Source organism: Gavialis gangeticus, unplaced genomic scaffold (assembly GCF_001723915.1).
Source record: "Gavialis gangeticus isolate Ggan-Ray unplaced genomic scaffold, GavGan_comp1, whole genome shotgun sequence".
NCBI classification, from domain to species: Eukaryota; Metazoa; Chordata; order Crocodylia; family Gavialidae; genus Gavialis; species Gavialis gangeticus.
This window is the reverse complement of record NW_017729025.1, coordinates 76,376,289-76,399,594: the sequence shown is the minus strand read 5'-3', so window position 1 is coordinate 76,399,594 and position 23,306 is coordinate 76,376,289. Positions and strand designations below refer to the sequence as shown.

The 23,306-nt window shown below is 42.2% G+C and overlaps 1 protein-coding gene across 1 annotated transcript in view; it reads right to left on the bottom strand.

Moving 5' to 3' along the window:
* Positions 1-205: 205 nt before the first annotated feature.
* SCG5 (secretogranin V) overlaps positions 206-23,306 on the bottom strand; it is an 85,964-nt gene continuing 62,863 nt past the window's right edge. Inside the window, exons 4-6 of the mRNA XM_019518962.1 lie at positions 21,587-21,699; positions 15,540-15,590; positions 206-2,590 (exon numbers count right to left, since the gene is read on the bottom strand). Coding sequence (XP_019374507.1) covers positions 2,495-2,590; positions 15,540-15,590; positions 21,587-21,699 — 260 coding nt within the window. The 3' untranslated portion in view covers positions 206-2,494. The remainder of the gene's footprint in view (positions 2,591-15,539; positions 15,591-21,586; positions 21,700-23,306) is intronic.

Genomic DNA, 23,306 nt, shown 5'->3' with positions numbered 1-23,306 from the left:
ATAACCCGTGTTTTCTACTCTATAGAGTCATCCTATGGCTATGAATCATTTCTGCAATCTCAAAACCTGAACAGAGAATAAGCATGAAAAATACGTTAAGTAAGCTTCATAAATAGACGAAACTTTGATACTGTGGACTGCTGAGTATCCTTATCTTCCAATGAAGTTAGTAGGTACAGGAAATAATAGGTACTTAAATGTTCAATTAATTGCAATATCCACTTATAAATCTCACTCTACATTATATCCCCTACAATTCAAAATATCAGTTAAAATATTTGTTATAAGAAAATAAAGTATGAAGCAGCTCATAAATAATTTAGACTACATTCGATTCTAGAGTTTTGCAATCTTCTCTCAAAGTATTTGTGAGGCATAGCTCACCAAATAATTTATTATGGATTGTTTGTTCAGTTCTGCCCTGAAAACTAATTCCAAACACAGATCAGTCCACTTATTGGTATGGTGTGAATTACTTGTATCTAACCTCAAGTGAAAATTCAGCTTGTCAGTCTTGTCCGTATTTTAGTACATCATCTTGATTGATTTTTTTTATTGGGGGTGTGAAGTTTGTTGCATCACAGAACTGAAGTTCATAAGATAAGGTAACTATTTTCCATGATCCTTGGGTCATTTTGCACGCAGCCCGCTTGCCAGACAACTTGTAAAAATAATAGAATTTGATCTGTAGACCCAATCCTACCTCTCAATTTGCTGCCTAAGGTAAGGAACAGTGCCCTCCTCTAGTCCTTCAGAAAGGAACGGCCTTCTGAGTTGCCCAATTGCTATTTCAAGAGCAGTGACAGAGTACTGCTGCTTGATGGGGAAAGAAAGTATGCTCTACTTCTGTTCAGGAGTGTTAAATGCACATAGAGTAGTACACCTTTTCTTTTGGTGGCAAAGCAAGTTAATTTATGTAGCCTAACCAAGGGTTTATCTGCCACAAACTATATTGAGCATCACCAGAAAATGAGTAGAGTTGGAGGCCCAGAGCAAGGTTTACTGAGTAGTAAGAATCCTACTTGCCTCTAGCCTAATTTGGATAGTCAAAAAACCCACAACCAACTACCATCCAAATTTTTAACCTTGAGAGCAGCTTTCTGTGTCGCTTTATTCTGATGACTAAGCCTGACACTGTGCTGCAGATATGGCTGCTGCTCATTCTGATTTTTAATGATAAGATTCTACACCCAGGAATTTAGGCTTAGTGGAGTCTCAATAGGTAATATTTTCTATCAAAGGCAAATATCATCTTGCTCAGCTGAGACATTTCATGGGAGCATGACTAATTCAGACACTTTTTAATGCAGGGTTGTTCAACTGGTTGGCCACACGTGACCCCTGAAAGGCTAGTATGTGGCTCATGGGTTCCCACCAGGCCACTACTCCTCCTGCCAGCAGATCCTTCCATGGCTGCCAGGAAAGGGCTGGAGTGCCTGAGCTGCATGGCAAAGCCAAGTTGCCCACACTGCAGGAGGATGGTTCATACAGCTGAGAGCGTGGGGGCAGGTGCTATGTGTGTGGCAGGGGGAGCTGAGCTGAGCTGAGCTGAGCTGAGCTGCCTGCAGAGGAGGAGAGGCTGCCCATGAGGCTATGATGGGGACCTGGACAGGCCTCAGAGTGGGGGAAAGGAGCCAGGGGAGTCCCAGCCCACCAGTACAGACAGCATATGGTCCCTGGGTCTGTGGCTCCTCTCTGGAGTGCAGCCCCCAGCTGCCTGGAAGTTAGACAGCTCTGTTTTAATGGCTAAATGCTGCCGACACTAAGCCAGAGAGAGTTGGATGCCAGTTTGTAGACTAGAGAAATATTAGCAGCCAGCTAAGGTGGGTGAAAACATCTGGAAACAGTGAGAGAATGAAATGATAAGAAACAATTGAGAAAAATATTGCACTGAATATATTATCAAAGCATACTGTTTTAATTTTTGTTTAGCCTGACAATAACTGAACCAGATTATCCTATTTTATATTTTAGAAAATGTCACTCAGCAAATGCTCTAGATTGCTTGAATGTTTATTAAAATAGACTAAAAGCCAAAAGTCTCTGAGTAAATTAATAGTTTGTTTTTGCTAAGTAACTGTATTTGTGAACAAAACACAAAACTCTAACTTCTGTGTTTTGAATGTTGCAAATATTAAGATTAAACACTGGGCTCAACTGAGTAATATTTTTGCTTGCCTTCATTTATACAAATTGCTCATTGAAGCCATTTACTTCACGTTAGCTCTTAACATGACTAATATTTTTAAAGCTTACTCCATGACTAAAATGAAAACAACAAAACAGGCCTATTATCATAATTTAACAGAAAACAGAACCATATTTTCATTATTTAGGAAAACATAATGTTATAAATACAGCTGTTTCTCATCCACAATTATATAAATAATAAACATGCTGCCAATCACAATAATTTCAATAGCTGGTTATATATAAGCAATATTACGATCTCACAAGGAATGGCCTGAGTTTTCATCGTTCATCTTTGCAGTTCTTATTCAGTGCCTTTGTCTTCATCTGAAAAATGAGGAACGGATTTCTTTGCGACAACATTGTCCAGTCTCTGTCCTTGCAGGTATGGGTTCACACTCTGGAAAAAGTTTAAAAAAACCCAAAAACCAAATAAAAAGATACTAATTATTAATGGGGAATTATACCCAACTATCAATAATAGGAATATAAACAATTTTTACCTGTTGTGTAAACTGATAGATTGTTAGGAAGCCAAACAGATCAGATAAACAGAAGTGACCAAGTCACTTCTTTCAGAAGTTCTGCATTCTCCACTTGACCCAACTATTCTAAGTGTATTTTTCACTGCTTTAGTGACTTTAGTCCTTGACAGCCTACTTCCATTCTATGGAAAATTAGGGGCTCACCTCTACCAAACTAGATCAATAGTATATTGGGTGTTTTATCAGTAAAGACAAACAAATCAAACTCAGCAGGTTGCTCTCCACAGAAGCAGCATGTGTGTGATCAGGTTAGTAAAAGTATATATAGCATTACATGTTGCAGCTTCAGCAGTCTTTCAGGGTATACTAAGGGAAAGCTTATTTTGAAAGAATAATTGGCCTGGAAATATTCAGAGTTTCTCCCTGGGAGCTATTTCTTCTTCAAGGACTGGGAAAAAGAAATAGCTCAAGGGAATTAGCTTTACTAGTTTCAAGTCGGTCATTGTTTTTTCCAAAATAAACTCTAGTGCAAGAAATAATGTATTCCACTAAAAAGAATAAAAGCTTTAGTTGTACTTACTCTGCAATGTAGAAAAATGAATGAGAGAATTTAACAAAATCTAAATAAAATGCCAGCATATTGGTTTCCTTCTGTTTTACTCAGAGCAAAGAGAAAGGGGGATTGACAATAAGCAGGATACAGATCTCTGATTCTCAGCTGCATGACATCAGCATAAGTTAAAGATACAAGGGCAAGCTTTTGCTACTGATGTAATGTCTCTCATGGATCTTATGCCGGTGGAGGGCTGGCAGTCCTTCTCATCAACAGTTCTTTTCAGACCCCTGCCTTTCCATGTGAACCAAATGGAGAGTCTGCTGCCAATCTTAAACTGGAAAAAGTTCCTCCTCGACAAAGGAATACTACCAGGACAATCCTTGGCTATTTTGAGTTCACTTTGTGCTATACAAGGAGTATAAAACAAGTGTGGAGGCTCCATGAATCCAGCTGTGGAACTATTAGGACAGTGTAGTGGAGTAAAAAATGTCTGGGATCAATTTTCAACTATTTACATTTTTCTGGCAGTATAAAGTAGCCTTATCATGAGCTTAAATATTAGTAAAATCCACTGTGAGGCCCTTTATAACCTCAGGTGAGTCAGCTACTCTCTATTCACTCATGGATCTGAATAAAACTTGGCAGCATGGCTTCTTATTTTCAATCAAAGTTCTGTGACACCTTAAGGCTGGAAGCAGACGTTGCTTTTGTATCACCATGAACATTTTTATGGTGGCACAAAGGCCAAACAAACAGATGTCTATGTCTCTTGTCATGACATAAATGCCCCTAACTATGGCTGTAACAATAGATAGCAATATAAACTTGTGCATCACCAAGCTCCAGGGCCTGACTATAGCCTGCTGTCCTAGTGCACTAGAATGTCATGGGGATAATGCTCAGAGTTCAGTCCCAGACTCCAATGTCTTCCCCCTACCATGTGCAAGACCTGCAGGGGAACAGGCCCTGCAGAGGACCAGTGGCCATAGTCCTGACAACCAGCACCACCAGGGAAAGGAGCCTCCAGACTCAAGACACAAAACATTCCCAGTATGGCACAAGGCCCCATAGGTGGGGTACCAGTACTTGGTTGAAGACATCAGGGTTCGTCAGTGGACCATGATGAGGCTGCATCCCCATTAGTTGAGCTAGTTTCTCCTGCACCCTCACAGCCCTCTCTTGAGGACAGTGGGTCCTGGATCACCCACCTGTCCACCACATATAATAAGACATCCCTGGATTCAGAATGAAGACCAGAAACTTAGGGCATGGGACCTCCAAGCTCCCCTCCCTGCAAAGTTGCCTCCCAGTTTCCACGGAGGCTGCTGCTGCATTGGCAACCCCCTAGTTTCCTATCCACCCTTCCCAGTTACTTTGACCCTCCCCTATTCCTTCTCCCCCTTTTAATTTTGTAGAAGAGGGACTGTTTTTGAAAATGTTAACATTTATGGATTTCATTAAACCAAGTTATGTTTTACTACTGGAAGAAAGGTAAACTGAGGTACATCTCTTTCTCACACCATATTCCCCTGTGTCCAGATGCTTCCCGTGCCCAAGGCAAGTATTGAGCTGGCCAGGGCTTCCACCAGCCTGGATGTCTTGCAATGCCTGAAAAAAAATAATGTTTCCATACACCCTGAAGATGGGAAAACTGAAACAGGAATCACTTCATACCCAGCCCCCTGTCTGAGGCTGGTGTTCAGCTAGCTAGGGCTTCCAATCCCCAGAGCCCCTCCCACCCTACTTCCACGTATCTACATGCTAGCTTATGTCCTCCATGCTGGTTGGTGTACCCTAAGCACTGATGCCCTGGCAAAGGTGGACTGTGGTTTTCTCCTGTGCACTGTGCTTCCTCCACCCAGGCCTCATGGAATATTGGGCAAGGGAAGCATCTGGGCAAGGGAATATGGTGCAGGAAAAAGATGTGCCTCTGTTTATCTTTTTTCCAGTAGCAAAACATAACTTGATTTAATAAAATCCATAGATGTTAACATTTTCAAAAACAGTCCCTCTTTCTCTTGTGTCCAACTACATTAAAAGGGGGAGAAGGGATAGTGGAGGGTCAAGGTCACTGGGAAGAGTGAATAGGAAACTGGGGGGTTCCCAATGCAGAAGTAGCCTCCATGGAAACTGGGAGGAACTTTGTGGGGAGGGGAGCTTGGAGGTCCCATGCTCTAACTCCCCTGGCTTTGCAGGTGCTGTGGAAGATGCAAGATAAAGCATGACAAATACTCCTTAGCCATATCTGGGTGTACACTGACCGAGACGCCTCCAGTGCACCCTGAGGTGGCCAAAGGTGCACTTGACAGTTACGTGGCACTTGCTGAGGCAGCAGTTGAAGTGTTCTTTTCTGCTGTCCAGGTGCCCTGTGTAGGGCTTCATGAGCCAGGGTAAGAGCGAGTAAGTTGGGTCCACAATGATAAGGGGTGGGATAAGAATTTAGAATATCTCTATGCTGGGGGTGCCAGGGGCATAGTCTCTGTTCTCCATCATTTAGGGCACAGTGGAGTTGAAGAAGACCCTGGCATCATGACGTTGCCCAGTCAGCCACTGAAAATGTGGGTGAAGTGGCCACAGTGGTCTGTACAACAACACGAAGCAGGACAGAGTAGAAGACCTTATGGTTGACTAACTCCATGGAGGCTTGAGGTAGGCAGACAATGGGAATACACGTGCTGTTGATGGCCCCGATGCAGCTGGGAAAGCCCATCTGGGAGAATCCAGTGATGACCCTCTTGTGACTTGCTATGTCAGATGACATGGTTCATTATCATGTCCTGCATGATCAAGCACACCTCCTGGACTGCTGCTTTGTCTATGGATTTTCCGATGCTGAACTGGTTGACAGTGGAATGGAGGCTGTGGAGAGATGCGAGTTTCCAAATGGTGGCTGGTGACATGCATTGTTGGGGTCAGGGGTGGCTTTATACCAGTGTTCTGCTGCCTGATATAGGAGACCAGCTAGGCAACAATGACAATGAAGGTGGCCCAACACATGTGAAAGTTCTGCAGCCATTTCTCAACATCTCAGGTGCCCAGAATGATCTGCTCCCAGTAGTCACTGCTCATCTTGCAGACCAATCAACAGTCTGGAAGTGCTCCTAGACCACCCCAGACTTCATGGCCTCCATTAGGGTCTCATCTTCCTTGGCCATGTTTCATAGTTTTATAGTTGGTAGGGTCGGAAGGGACCTGAGCAGATCATTAAGTACGACCCCCTGCCATGGGCAGGAAAGAATGCTGGGGTCTAACGACCCCGGCTAGGTGATTGTCTAGCCTCCTTTTGAAGACCCAGGGTAGGAGTGAGCACCACTTCCCTTGGAAATTGGTTCGAGATCCTAGCCGCCCTGACTGTGAAGTAGTGCCTCCTTACGTCTAGCCTGAATCTACTCTCAGTCAACTTATGGCCATTATTCCTTGTTACTCCCGGTAGTGCTTGGGGAAACAGGGACTCTCCCACTGCCTGCTGGTCCCCCTTGGCAAGTTTACAGACGGCCACCAGATCCCCTCTCAGCCTTTTCTTGTGGAGGCTGAACAGGTTCAGGTCCCATAGCCTCTCCTCGTAGGGCCTGTCCTGCTGCCCCCTGATCATATGAGTAGCCCTCCTCTGGACCCTCTCGATGCTGCCCACATCCCTCCTGAAGTGCGACACCCAGAACTGGATGCAGTACTCCAACTGCAGCCTGACCAATGTCACATAGATGGAGAGGATCACCTCCTTGGACCTGCTCCTGATGCATCTGTGGATGCATGACAAGGTGCGGTTAGCCTTCCTGACTGCATCCCCACGTTGGCGGAACCATGTTCATCTTGGAATCAATAGTGACTCCAAGATCCTTTTCTGCCTCTGTGATGACAAGAAGGGAGTTCCCCAGACTGTAGGTATGGAATTTGTTGGCCAGATCCATGAGGCTTGATGGCCACAAGCATTGATAAGCAGTCTCATATGGAAGTACATGCCCTGGAGCCCTGTGCTGTTTGCCACCATAAGCATCTCCTGGATCACCTCAAGACAGGCACAGAACATCTAAGTCTCTGGTGAAAGGAGGAGTACAAGGAGGTGTTGGTGCAGCTCTTGGCTTCTACTAGAGGGGTAGGAGTGAATTGCAACATGCAGAAACAGTAACTGATACGATTGCTCTGGGGTTCCTCTTTCAAAGCCTCACATCTGAGAGAGAGGAGACAGCCAGCCAATCAGTGCTTCCCCCATGCACTCAGCTGCTCTCAGCACTCTGGCAGCCAAAGGTGCCCACAGAGGATGCTGGGATGTATTAAAGGGCCCCCCTGGCTCTAGGCCGTCAGCAGACTCTCAAATGTTTATAATGTTCTACTGGTAGGTTTTCCTACCAGGGGAACAAAACCGTGAGGCTTCCTGTGGTTTATTTGAACTTTTATGCATACCCAGTGGTAACTTTAAATCAAGACTCATTAAAAATGATGCATGTAAACAGATTTTTTGCATTTGTTTTATGCAGATCTATTCAATATTCATTTAGCAAAATTCAACTGTTACACAACTTTCTAGGAGTAATCGTAAAATTCTTAGAAGACTTAATTGGTTTGTTTTCTGAGGGAGCTTGCTTAGAAATGAGAAGAAAATGAGACTGCATAAAGAATTCTTAAGAATTAATAAAACAGAAACGAAGATATAATGCAAAATTCTGTGTTGACATAAATCTCAGCTAACCCCGATGAAGTCAAAGTAATATTATTGTAGCTCTGAAGTATCTCCTTTCTCTCAAACCAGATCAATAATATGGTCTGTAGTTTATCAGAACAGGGAAACAAAAACAAAACAACTCAATGGCAGAATCCAGTGATGACCTTTTCTGAGTTGCTTTGACAGATGACATGGTTCACTAGCATATCCTGTATGATCAAGCACAACTCCGGGACTGCTGCTCTGTCCATGGGCTTCCTGATGCTGAACTGGTTGACGGTGGAATGAAGGCTGTGGAGAGATGCGAGCTTCCAAATGGTGGCTGGTGTCATGCTTTGTTGGGGTCAGGGGTGGCATACAGTTTCTCTTGTGGACATAGGCCCAAACCCAACTGTGTCATTAGATGGAGAAGTAGCACTATATCACTAGTGTTGGCTGCATAAGCAGCATTTCAGGCCATTTGAGAGGATTTAAGATTCTATTCCCATGGTAAAGGCACATGATTATGTGTAAGTTGCAGAAAAACAATGGAAGAACAGGTACCTCCCATGCTTCAGCCCAATAACCTAGTTATTAGGACACTTACTAGAGGAATGGGAGACCCAGGTTCCAGTCCCCACTTACACAGAAAGGGTTTGAATGTACATCTCCCTCTTCCCGGAAAAGTGTCCTAACAACCAGCTCAGACTAGATATTGCCAAAAACAGCCTCCACCATCTTTTGAAGCTGAACCATTGGGCAGCCAAAAGGAAAAGATATGCAGGACCAGATGGAGAACTAGCCACAGTAAGGGAAAGACAGGGGCTTGGGTTCTATGCCCCTCACATAGGGCAGAAGCTCACTCACTGCTGTCTGTCCATCCAATGACTGTTAAATGAAAACATGCAGAAATACCAGTGGGGCAAAGGCAGGGGCCAAAACCTTAAATCAATCTCCTTTCCAAAGCAGTATCCATCATAGAGTCATCCCTAAAAACAAGCCACTTGAAGTTTGCTGTTACTTTAAATAGAGTTCTCGGTGTATTTAAGAAAAGATTTTTTAGATTTTAGAGAAGGCAAATAAGCACAAGTCTGAGTTCCCTTTTTCTCAGTGCTACTAACGTGTCTAAAGTTAGATCCCAGTCCCCTCCCACACAGCTCAACTTGTCCCTCTGAGCCTGCTCAGACAGAATCCATTAAGCTCACTTCTGTTTTGTGGCAATCATATTCTACTGGTGAAACCATGTACTTCTGCATAAACATACTTAGTAATGTTTTGTCTTTTACACTAATATTAACAGATGCCACATTCTAGGTCTTCAGCCTGAGAATTTGAACCTTCATCTCTTGCTTCCCAGTAGAATACCTTAACCACCTGGTGACAGGCTAAAAGTGGTGGATACAAAGGACACACGCCACTCCTGTTGAAGCTGGTCCACTTAGTAGCTCATGGAAATACATGTTAGACCAAAAGGAAAACAAACCAAAAGATACTTTGCTCTGTGGCTCATTGAGACTAACATTGTCCTAAAAGGGAAGGAGCCCTGTGCGCCAGCCCCTGCTCTCTGTACTCAGCATTGTTTCTGCATTTGGCATTAAATAACCATTGAATAAATACATACAGACCCATAAGCTGGAGCCAGGTTCAGAAACCAGGACCCCCTGACTTCTAGAGCAGTGGCATCTCACTAAGCAATAATTCTCATTTGCTTTTTTTCTGTCTCCACATATCTTCTCCTGTTGTGCACTAGAGGGGTGGAGGGTAGTGTCAGCCCTACCCCACTGTTTGGCAGATAGTGAACTTTATTGGGAAGTGGGAGATATAGGTTCACGCTTTCTTAAAGGCCTAGAATCCCCAGACAAATGCCCCTTCCTCTGGGCTAAAAGTCGGGAGGGCTGCCCTCCTACAACTAGCATTCTGGGGACTGACTGACAAAATTAGGTGCTCTCCTGGGCAAAGCGTAAGTGGCTGCAGCAGGTCTTTCTGAGCATGCTCAGTAAGAGCATTTGAGTTATGCTGGTGCCGTTTATCTTTCTAATGTTAAGTGGGTAAATAGCACTTACTTAGGCCCCAGGCAGACATTACACTTAAGACGCAGTTAACCAGTTAATCGCGTCTTAAAGTGTAAACTAGCCACAAGTTCAGTGGATTAATGGCATAATAAAACAGGAAACCAGCTACAAAGTTATTACTCAAAATATATGTAAAAACTTTGTGGCTGGTTTCCATTATGCTTTAATTTGAACATGTGACAGGGGCTGCCCTAGGATTCAAGCTCCGTAGCACTTCTGATCAGCTGATCCTGGGCAAGATTGGCATCGCTCCAGCCCTTGAGTTCCTGGGTGTTGCTGATCAACTGACTGGCTGATAGGGACTGCCCAGGGGATTGAATCCTGGTGCAGTCTCTGCCAGATGACAACAGATCATGGATTCTGCTGACAGTCAGCTGATCAGGACTGTTCCAAGACTTAAGTCCCAGGGCAGTCCCAATTAGCTGATGTTGACAGATTGGGACTGCCCCAGAACTCAAGCCCAGGGTGGTCCCAATATGCTTACAATCAGCTGATTGTAAGCCAGATCTGGGGACCACACAAGGATTCATACTGGCTCCTGGGGCTCCCTGGATGATCCTAGACTCCTCCTGCATAGGTAATATGGCATGAATGAGATCTGCTCCCCAATCATGCAATCATGTCTCCTGCCATGCACATGTGGTATGGCAGGAGCCACAATTGTTCAGATTGCAAATCAGATCCCATCCCAGCAAATGAACATTTTAGCCACCTAAAGGTGGAGTTGGATTTGGTAACCCTGTAAGTAACAAATGCAGCTAGGCTTTTTACATTATAGATGCATGCACACAGCCATGTGTCCACTCACGCGTACATATGCACACACTTGGCATGAAATTCATAAAGAGAATTATGCGTGGTTATGCTGAGCAGTCCAGTGCCTACCTTTAAGGCAGCTAGTGGTAAGATTCACAAACCCAAGTTAGGAACCTGTGTTCCTTGTGTGATGGGGTAGCTGGCAGTGACTTAGCCCAGGGTTTTTGAAAGGGCAGAAGATGATTGGAGGACTTGGGATTCCCTTTCCTCACTAATCTGGTAATGATTTGGCCCAGGGGTTTTGAAGGGGTAAAAGATGATTGGAGGACTTGGGATTCCCTTTCCTCACCAATCACGCCCCAGAGACTCACCCTCCATGTCCCCTGATTGGCCCCTTGGGTCACCTGGAGGGGGATAAAAGGGGCAGCATGGCTGACTCAGGGGAGACCAGTGAGGGACCACAAGGCAGGAGATTCAAAGAGCTGGGCCAGCGGAGCAGGAGCAGTTGCCCCAGAAGAGCCTGAAGGAGTGGGACCTGCAGACACAGTTGGACCCTCAGCAGTGCAGTGTGTGGCCGGCAAGAGAGGCTCCCTGCTGAGCTCCAGAATCACCTACGAGAGGCTGTGGCCAGCAGGAGGCTCCCCCGCTCCAGCAAGGATCTGAGCAGCGATCTGAGAGGTTCCCAGCTCTGCTTCCAGCTCCTCCAGCAAGAGGCCAGGCAACTCGATATGAAGCTGGGGCTCCAGGAAGGTCAAGACCCCTAGCAGCCAGGTGTAGTGCCAGCACTGGTAGTGGTAGTGTTTCTACCTACTACATGGGAGCTCTAAGTTCAAGCCCTAGTTTGGGTGATTTGGGGTGAATAAGCTAACAGGGAGAAAATCTTCTTGCAGTAGAAAGGGGCTATTGTGTTTTCCCCCTTTCTCCCCCTCCAGGTACCTAGGCCCTATATTCCTTGTCATTTGACATTTTGGATTTTGTACCTTTTATATTTCACCAACCCGAATTGTTTGTTCTGCTGTTTGTGTTTTACATGTTGGTTAACCCTGTCTTTTGTCAATTGGATGAATATGTCTATGATTGTAAGTGTCTAACCTTTGTTGAATCCTGCCCCCTTGGGGCATTGTAGTGTCCCCTATACCCCCTGGTTTATACTGGTTATGTTCCCAGTATTGTTCTCTCATTAAAAGATATACGGTTAAGGCCCCAGTGGTGGTCTGGCTCTGCTCTATAGGGGGAGGAGAGTCCCTACACAACCCACAGCACTTGTGCACCTGCTCTGATCCCTTCAAATGAAGAGGGGGTACCTGTCGGAGTACCACTCGGGTTACACCTGTAAAAGGGAGGTACAGATGCCTAGAAATGCGATTCATCACACCAAACAAGGAATGCCTAAGCTAGCCAATAGAAAGTACAGAAGAGTGAGGTGGTACCTGAAATCCCACCTCTTTTTCAAACCTAGGTACCTGTAGGCTATGGCCCGATCTATACTAAAATGTCATGCTGGCAAAACTCAAGTTTTCATGGTAAAAGTCTGCATGACAAATTCCCTCAAAAGTAGCAGAACCACTGCTGCTGTTACAGCCAGGTTTCATCATCTCTACCAACTGACAGAAGCTCTCCAACATCATATGGAAGTCAGCAGAAGGCACATATAGACATTACCATGTCTCTGATGGGCCTTAGCAGTTCACTTAGTGCAAGCTCATAGTCAGCCACTCTGGATGTTGTTTTGGACTATGTTGTCCAAATTTTTTTAACATACTGGAAGCCAGTTTCTGCTTAAAAGTACCTGGCCATTTCAGAACTCCCCCATTTGCTGCTTTACCATCAAGCTTGAATTTCACACCTTCCCTGCCTGTGTACTTCCCTGCAGTACTGAAAGGGAAAACATGGCTTTAACTGTTGCCTTATTGATAAAAGCACAGGCAAAAATAAAAAGTGCTCCCTGGCAAAACCCTGTTCTCTCCTGCCACAGACAGCTCTAGGGATTGCACCAGTTTTCATGCACTGAGATGATGTGGTGGGAGCAGTGCCTATGACAGCAGTGGAAGGAGAATATGCTCTAGCAGTTGCAGAAGGAACAGGAAGCCAGCAAGTGTATGCAGGGGCAGATGATACATATCGTCCAGTAGTAGGCAGGCATGCTACAGAAGCTCATTAATCTACACAGCCAGCATGCTGCATCCAGTCTCCTTCATCAAGCCCTTGGAAAAATCCCACATGGGATGTCCTACTACAAGTGGTCTCTGCTGAAAATGGGACAAAAGCCACAAATGATAGGACATCCAGGACAGGTGTTTAAAATGAGGACTGTCCTGGTGAAAGCAAGATGTATGTTCACTATACTTTTTGCCTTACTCAGGTTGTGCACAATACAACAAAGCCACAACCACGACAGGCACATTTAGCTTGCTCATGTCCAGCTGATTCATAACTGACCAGAAGCAACCTGGGGTGGCCAAATTCCACACAGTGATCACCACTCACTTCTCAACAGGTAAAGTTGCTATCATCTCCTGCTGCATCTGCTGCACAGGGACAAGCTTCACATGTGGATTGAGAAAAGGGGCCTTTCATATATAAAGTTTTTCAGCCACTGCTGGTCATTCAAGGACAATTCAGTCTTACCACTCTGTGTCCAAAATTTTCACAAGCCATGGATTCCCAGCTATTAGCTGTAGGGATCCACATTTTGTCTACTGTCTACATTCTTTATCCAAAGAAGCCTAATACTACAGCTGTACTTTGTTTTCTTCCAGGTGGTACAGATATGTAAATATGATGCGTTTCATGAAGAGGAAGGACTCAATCATACTCTAAAGCTCTTTGGAACCGATGCTGATAGTGGACAAAGCAACAACAGCTGATGGTGTTTGAAAGATGGTGTATGCAGATAAAAAAGCCACAGTGAATAGAGAAAAATGCATGCTAGGTTGAAGGTAATGCTCTCCTTTTCCTCCCCACCCTCATTTCTTAGTTCTCTTCCCTTTTATCCTGCAACACACTTGCTTGGAAGGCCAAAGGCCAGTAAGATGATATCTTATGGTGTGTTTGGTGACGGTGGCTGTTGTAAGACAACAGAATTGGGGACTCTAAATTTTCTAGAGTAGGCCTGGGATTCACAGGCAAAAAAGAGGGTTGGCACCCATCTTTAGGACAACAATCTAATGCCTGGAGCACTATCATAGGAAGTGGGAGACTCAAGCCTTCCTCCATCTGTAGGGTTTCAAATCCACATCTCCCTCTCCAAGTGAGAGGGAATGTGTAGTTCCAGGGTTGGAGGTTTGGAGGTCTGGATTATGGTACCTGCTTCAGAGACTGTTTGTGCATTTTGATTAAAGAGTCACGGGAGTAAAACACAAACAGTCCTGGAAATAAGGACTAGATCCAGGACCCCACCTCTTGCCAGAGGAATGCCCACAAATGTTTCTTTTTTCTGGAAAGAAATGACAAACCTTTATTTGTCTTCTGTTTTTGTGGTCCCAAAAAATATTCCAGTATCGACATTTCTAGATGACACTCGTGTGGCTATACTGCTTCCAGTTCTTGAGTTAACACATACACAGCATCTTTGCATGGTGCTACCATGACCTACTCTTTTCAGCTTTAGCCCCAAATGATTTATCTGAGGTCTCACAATCAATCTGATGCAAGGCAGGCAAATGGAAACTAGTCATCCAAGTCCCAGATTACTACTTGAGCCAGTAAAGCACCTGCTCCTCCCTGTTCATATATATATATTGAGCAAATGAGACAGCGCAAAGCTTTCTTTTCTTTTCTTTCTTAAGTAACTATTTCACTCATCTGACCTTAAAGTGCTGTCCTACTTCATTTAAAAAAATTCCATATACCTGCTCCCAAAGTCACATCTGTTTACTGTACTGATTTAAGTTGGTACTTTATTTTATTTTCTATTAGCACAGCAAAACCAACACAAATATAGAAGGAGGTGGATCCTATTCTGGACCCTGTAATAATCATTAGGACTGAGTACTAAGTTCTGATTGCAGTATGTTTATTGCTGGCAATGCATGACTAGGAAAAACTCAACTTGTCTCCTCACTTCTTGGCAGAGACTGCAGGGTAAGAAGTTAGAAAAACAATCTTCATTTGTGTTTCACTTATTCCATACCAAGTCTGTTCAGTTTACAGTAAACCTGTAGCTCCTTGATGTCATACTTTATGAAGTAACTTTTCAGTGTAGATGCACACTTTAATTGTAAAGCCCTATTTTCTTCTTGCACCAAATTCAAAATCTAACGACAGAGACTGTGACGAGGATAGAAGCAGTGAAAGCAGTGAGAGTTTAGCAAGTTAGAGGGTGTAAAAATCCTACATGGTGACTGTACATCTCTTTAAAAGGTCATCATCAGAAAGAATACCTATCCATCTGTGTATGTGAAACAGCCAGACCTAGAACCATGAGCTTGGTTCTCTTCTTACACTGCAGTAAATCTGGAGTAAGTTCACTGACATCACTAGAACTGGAACATGTAGTTAAAAGGCAGAATATGAACCATGGGGATCTAGCATTAGCACTGGATTGACCTCATATCTGTTCAAGGGCAGAAATGTTTAAAACTTCAATTTGAAAGAAATTATCTTGGTTATTAAAAATAATTTCCAAAAAAGTAAAAAAGTTAATATGAAGGCTCCTAACATTGCTATATTTTATATTAAAGCTTTTCACCTGAACACATCTTCTGCATGTAATATACCAATATGCAATAAAATAAAATAAAATAAAATAAAATAGACTCAGTGGATTTTCAGAGACTGTAGCATTGTAACTCCACTCCACAAAAGATATGAAAATGAAACCAAGTTGTATTCTGACTTACCCTTTTTCTTCTTTTTGGTCCACTCTTCATCTTCTCAAAGAATAAATTATTCTAGGAAAAAAAGTATGGATCAAATTTAGGTCATTCTTTCTTTAAAGCAAGACTGTGTCATTTAAATATTAGCATATGAACATTTTGTAAACTAGTTTAGATGAGGCTGTCATGTTATTGGAAAGATAAACCACAGAGAAACACTTGGATAACTGAAGCTAATATTTTTCAATTCTTCAGGGATAGTCAGTGTCATCAACAATGATAAAAACAGGAGTTTTAGACAGTCTATGTTATACAATGATTTTATTTGTGATCAAGTCATAAGCACTCGGGGGAGGGGGGCGGAAGAAACACATTAAATAAACTATTTATTAAAAAATATATAAGGAAGTGGGATACCAGTTTACTGTAACTCATTTCTTTTCTTTTGAGACTATAATTGTAACTCTGCAGTATTTTTATATATGCTTTTCTGACCCTTTTCAGAAACTGGTTTCCTAGTTACTACTTCTGTTTCTTGCCTTTGATTATTTTATTCCTGATATCAGCTATGTTCTATGCAAAGAAGTTCTGCTGAAAGTTTTTTAGTGCCCAACCCTTCCTTTGTTTAAGTAGTGCCCCCAGTAAAATCTCCAAAAACCATTTGGCCTATAACATTTTTAATGGAGTGAAGCTTTTAAAAACTGCCAAAAAATGTCTTGGCAGAATGGAAAGTTATGATGAGAAAAAAGAATGACTCTGTGACCACAGTTTGTATAAGTGCTTCCACATATTGCTATATTTCATACACATAGTGAACTCCAATAAGGTCTGGAATATCAGACACATGCTCAACAGATTGTGTTTCATTTGTGATTACTGTGAGGAAACCAAAGCCTAACCTGAAAGTGGAATGAGAGAAGAACTACATGTTTAAAAGCAAAACATTGTATAAACAAGGCCATTAATTCAGCTATAAACAAGTGACCTAACATTGATCATATAAATAGAAAGTGGAATTCTAGTGAGAGACAAATTCACAAAACATTTTTACCCTGTGTGCAGCCTCAATAGGAGAAAAACAAACATTTTAGAGTGCTACAATGACATCTGCCAAAACTGTCTGTTTTGTACTTCTCATGTTCATTAAACCCCAAATTCACAATGCATATCTCTTGCCCAACCTCAGCTATTTCATCAGGGATGTGCCAAAAAGGCAAAGGAACGGAGATGAAACTGGCCAACACGATACATTCTTGGCTATAGTCAGTTACACAAACTCACGTGGGGAAAACTTTAATTTAGCTTTTTTTTTTAAAATGTAGATGTACAAATTATTCCCAGTAGGAATCAGATCATCATTGCACTCTCTCTTCATACACTGTTTGACCTTATACTTTACATTAAGGGAAAAAAAAAAAACAGTTCTGTAATAAAAAGAATTGCATGACTCCTAAAACTAAACACTCATATCAGGCAGGAAAATTCCTCATGATTGAACTGTTCCTGCTCAATGAGATCATATTTTGTTTAGTCTGTTTGGGAATGTTTTAAGACCATAACTACCATTTAAGTATAATGTATAGCACAGGGCAGATAGGGTTATGAAACCTGATCTAAGAGTATGCTTGTGCGGTAACAACAAATCTGTGCCACTATGAACGGGGCTCATTCTGTGACCCACTACATTCTTTTGTGAAGTGCTAAACGTTCTCAGCTCTCATTTCAGATTTGGATCCGAACACATACAGCACATCACAGGACTGAGAACTCAGAAGAGAAAGATATGATGCCTTTATACCCAAATATTCCACTTTTAAATCCTTATCTTTGGAAGTATAGAGTAAAGAAAGGAGATATACGATTTAGGAGAGAGATGTAGGGAGTGTCAGGCCAATCATCATGTCCTCCTCTACCCGCAATGGACAGGAGATCTTTGGACCTCAGGGCTGGAGTAAAAGGTACAGCATACTCTACAGCTAAGAGGATGAATGATTTCTTTCCCCTTTCCTCCTTGTCGTTTCTTACACGTAAGTCTGTTATTTTGTCAGAGTACAAGGGACCAGATTTAGGCTTAAGCCTTCAAACTGTATAATGTATAAATGCCAAACTAGCTAATGCCAGGGAAAGGGATTGTTGTTTTTTGTTTGTTTGCTTGCTTAGGTTGTTTTGGTTTGGGGTTTTTTTTGAGGGGGGGCAGAGTGACTTTAAAAAAACTTTATTATACAAATAATTTAAAAAGTGCAAAAGTATGTGGCCCTCCCAGGGGCTGAGTATGATATAATTTGTTACCAGTGAGAGAGAGATGCGAGAGAGATTATTTTTAGACATTGGTGGTTATTGAAACTAATAAGGATGCCCAGCTCTGTGCTCTCGATTTGCATAATCATTTAGTTGAGCTGAAAAGGAAATATAGCAAAATATACCCTGCCTATCTTGAGATAGGCTTTTTATTTTTCAGTTTAGAATCTGTGGGTGGTGCTGCCTTCACACATGAAGTTTTATATATTAAACCAAACAGAAAACTACTCAATTGAACTGAACAGTCTACAGTATTGTCTAACATTTAAAAGTATTTACAAAGTTTAACATAACTCTTCCTCAATCATAATTTCTGCTTAGATATTTAGAAATTACTTGTGTAAAGACATGCCCACAAAATTTATGCTCAGTTATTGCAATTGCTGTGTAAGTCAATTACCGGATAACAGGCAATGTGTATGTACAACTGCCACAGGACTGCAAACGCCATTTTGGTAAGTGTATGCATGTATTTTTAAAAATCTGTTTTTAATTTTCTAAATGCCTTCAAAACCAGGCTAAAAAAATAGCAAAAACTTTGCTCTCTAGTTAAACTATACCACAGATCATTCTATTCCTTTGCTTTTCTGAATAGCTTTTTTTTTTTTTAAATCAAGCAATATCAATAATGATAGGAGCCTATCTCCCTAATTCAACTGTGAATTACGCTTAATTAGTAACAACACCTCATGCCATCTGCCTGAGTTAAGCAGCAATTCCTTTCAGCTTCCTTACAGGCTCCATCAGCTGCTGATCTCCACTGCCTGAAAAGCCCCTGCCATCACTGCAGGCCTGTCACCAGTGCCCACAAGTGGCAGTGGTGGATAGCAGCTGCAAGCCGGACCCTGCAGGTATCCCTGGCAGCTTCCCCTGAGCAGGCTGTCAGGGAGCCAGTTGCTTTCCCTCCTTTCCCCACCACCCCCACCTTGCATTTGATCATGTATATTACCAGCTGTTTCATCTCTAATTAAAAAGATCTGGACTTGGCGATGATGCTGCTGAATATAATTTCTGTTGGAGAGCGTACACTTTATTTTAATTCATACATGGGCAGGGTAGGTTTTTCTCTGACTTAATAGTAACTGGCAACGCATTTTTAAAATAGACTAAAAAAGACCAAACTAAGGTATCTGACAATCTTCACTAATGATCACCTATAATCTCTTATGTGCATATTGTTGATGACAACATATTATGAGCCCTGGTTCTGAAATACTGTTTTAGGCCAAAAACTTGAAGAAGTGTTTTTACAGTCTTCAAAGTAGCATCATGAAAATAAATTACTTCTGAATAATAAAAAAAAGCAACAAAGTTATCTGGCATAAATAATGGAGTTCACCATCTGGTGTTTTAATATTACAGCCTTTGATGGTAATTACTTAAAGTACAATAAGAATTTCCAATATTCGGAGTTCTGGCTTAGTTCTGTCCAGAATTTTAGGGCTTATATATGGGAAGACATGAAGATTGATTATAGATGATGAATCATTGTCTCATGGTCACAGCAAGAGAAGGTGCTGCCAAGCACATCCATTTATCAATATCCGCTGGAGGAAATCTGATTTAGGGTAAGCCTTTCTAAACTGAAAAGTAACAGCAATGTATTATGGGATTTCATGGTTTGTTCTACAACTGCAAGTTGTTTTAATGATGCTTTAAAATGGATTTGGTATCAGGCATCTAACTAGAATGCAAGAGTGGAAGGAACCTCCCATGTCAGAGTCTAGTCCCTTGTATTTGCAGGCAACAATATACCAAACTCTGCCAAAAGGTTAGACAAGAACATCCACTCTTACACACCAGAGCCACAAATCACAGCACACCAAATAACAAAGGGAAAAAAACAAAAATCATACCACTGGACCATAAAGAAGAAGTGGAACATCCCATACTACAAAAGGGAGGTAAGAGAAAAACCTTAGTGGTCCTTGTCAATTTGACACAAAGTTCCCTCTCGCAACTGAAAACATGATAATTAGTTTAACTCTTAAGTGCATGTGGAAGACCTAGAAGCCAGGCACCCATAACTATTAGGAGCACCAGCATTCCCAGACAATCTTCCATTTATAGTCATGACCAATGTCCACTGCACCTAGTAAGTAGCCAGATAATGCATTCAGAGGGGGAAACGTACGATGGTGACCTCTGAAGATTCCAGGGCAAGTCATGAAGCATGAGATTAATACAGTCATCAGTACAGCAAGCATTATAAACATATCACAAAACTTATGTAACCTGACTTTTAAAGATTTACTCTCCATGGACCAACTCCTTCCTTGCATAAGCAATCTGGCTCCAGTCACTGGAGTCCTTGTATAAACAGAGCAAGAATTTGTTAGGTCTGGCTATATTTGTTGAACAGAACATGTAAAACTGGGCTTAAAAATAAATTTTAATATAAGCCCATCTTACTGTGGGTTTATTTTGTTTTCATTCAAGTGAAAGGAATGAAATGATGGAAGCTTGACTAGGGGATGATTGAATCCACTTAAGGCCTGATCCTTATCCAATTAAAGTTAATATTAAACCTTATGGTACTTGACAGTCCAGGTATTGCACATATTGATTAACTCCTTTCTTCACAAGTAAGCCCTAAAATATTTCTGCATATTAGTCACACTGGGCATGCCTACACAAGACATTTACTGCAGTTACCTAATTAGCTCTGCAGTAAACATCTCAGTGTCCACACGTGGCCCTATTAGGCTGCAGGAAATTACTAAACTGCACAGCAGGTTAGTACTTGTAAATACAAGAACTATCCTGTGGCAGAGTTTTTTTCATGCACAGAAATGCATGTGTAGATGCTGATCCCGCTAGCCGGGACATGAAGGTGCTTCAGAGCAAGGCCTGCTAGCTAACCTGCACTGGAGTACCCTCATGCTGCAGCCAGCCCTTCCAGAGCACATTGAGCCAGGTCGGAGTAGTTCTGGACTGGCAGGCTGGCCCCCAGGCTCTCTGGCAGCTGGGACTACACTCACCCCGCTCAACATGCTATGGTCTCGGGCATGTATTCAAGTGGCACACCCAGGAGCAATAAACTCCCACGTGATATGTGCTGGAGTTTATTGCTGCAAATTAATTGTATGTGTAGATGTACTCACTGAGAGGAAGTATTTGGCATGAGCAAAACTGAGTTAAGCAGACAAGGTTCTTTGGGTGAATCTGATACCTTTTGTTAGACCAACTTAAGTCAGGGAGCCAACTTAAGTTGGTCTAATAAAAGATATCAGATTCACCCAAAGAGCCTTGTCTGCCTATGTCCTTAGACCAATATGGCTACAACCTACAAAACTGAGTTAGACACTTACAGAGCCTTACAGAGCCTAAGTCAAGTTATATCTTACAACACTGAGAGGAACACCTAAACAATTTTAACATTGGAAATTCTGTGCTAAATAGATACTACATCTTAATATTATAGATTAATATATATTATATTATAATATACAGCATATTATGTAATGGTTTTATATCAAACTGTATTATAAATGTATGAATATAATAGACTGCTGCATAAACTGCAGTTTGAATAGAATCCATGTGAAATTACTGGATTTATCACATACATTATCATCATATGAATTCCCATTTTCTCTTAGTTTCATTTGCCTATAAATAATATTTTTCCATCTTTTTTGGCCATTGATTCTATTTTTCTTTTAAACTGAAGCAGGTTCTTCTCTTTAAAAAAAATAGGAGGTCTTCTTACAGCTTTGACCTACCCACCACTTATTTCAATACTTAACAAAACTAAAGGCTGATTTACTCACCCATTTGCCCATACTGGGGTAGTCGTGCTCTGGATCAAAAAGGTGTTGGTGCAGCTGGTATTCCCTACTGAACTCTGCTGTGTCTGGTGTGTTTTCTAGACATCCATCATCAACTGCAAAAGTATTTTGAAAGCATTAACTGATAAAAAAATTGCAGTGTTTTAAGAGCCCATTCATATTTTGTGGCAAATTTCTTAAATAAATTAGGCAATAAAACCTTTTAAAGAACTGGACTACTGAAAAATACTGCATTGTTTTTCTTTGGAAAGACTCTGCCAGGGTATTTTTTAAAAATCTCATAAAATAAAATCCTTTGGAAGCTTGCACATACTATCCATTTATTTTTTAACCTTTCTCACTCTGAGGGCACTAAGCTGGTTGGTAAAACACACTGTTCTTCCAATCTGGGGACAATTCACCATATATTTATTTTAGAAAAAGTGTTATTTGTTTGCAGTTCATCAGCTTGCACTGTCGTAGAGAAATTAGATCTAGTGCAGAAACTTCAGCAATCTTGAAACTGACAGAAGAGTGACTCTACTGGTGCAGGTAAAATCTCTGCCTTACTAAACAGATACTAGCACAGACAAAAGTGACAACTTTCACCTGATCCAGCCATGAAAGCGGGCTATAGCCATAACCAAACACAAATGCATGGCTGCAGACAGCTTATAAAATGGCTGATAGGGTGAAAATCTGACCCCTCATTGCATGAGAGGTCAGATAAAGACATTTCAAAACACAGCATCTTTTGTAACTTCTGTCTGCACTGCCTCCCAGGCTTGGAGATGTTTTCAGAATGGGAGGGGGGAAAGGGAGCAGAGGGAGTTTAGTCTGGGGTTTTTTCATCCACTGCTGGAGGGTGGGGTGGATGTATAAGAGCCCTCCCCAGGTGGAGAGGGCTCCAATTCACCCACTCCCTCCTCCAGCGCTGGCTGAGGAACTTGTTCTTTTCCACCCTGTGCCATATGGGTGAATTCGATTGATTGATGGTCATTGTTCCCAAGTGGCCACAAATCTGCAGTTCCCCTAGCAGGTCATTCCCCATAGCCAACACCAAGCACAGGAAAGTATTCCCTCTAGTGGGACCATATACCTCCTGCATTATGTGAAGGTCCTGTACACCGGTTAAGAACCTACATAAACAGTTCGATTTGGCTGACTGCTGCCCCCAGCAGATGTCATGGTAGTTCAGGTCCCCCATGACAACCATGTCCCTGGACTGTATGGCCTGAGAATTACAAGACTAGCTCCTCCACTTAAGGTGACGGTCTGTAGCAGACACCCACCATTAAGTCCCTTTCTCCCCGACCTCCATGTATCCTAACACAGTACCTCAACATTCTCCTCCTCTGATCCCATTTTGATTAAGGTAGATATATAATGCTCCTTAACATAGAGGGCAACCCCACCCACCCCCTTCCTCCCTACTCTCTCCCATCTGTACAACCTATACCCCTCAATGTGTACTGCCCAGTCATGGGTAGGGTCCCACCAGGTTTCCATTAGCCCCACTAAATAGAAGTTATTGTTTGCAAGCAGGAGTACCTTGTCCTCCTGTCAAGGCCAGATGTACCTTGACTCCAATGACATCCCTAGAATTGCTTGATTGTTTATATTGTTTCTTTTGTATTATCACTGTGTATCAATAAATTTGCCCTTTATCAAATGGAAATGTTGTGTTTGGTCTGAGGGTGGTCCCCCCCCCCCCCCCCCCCCC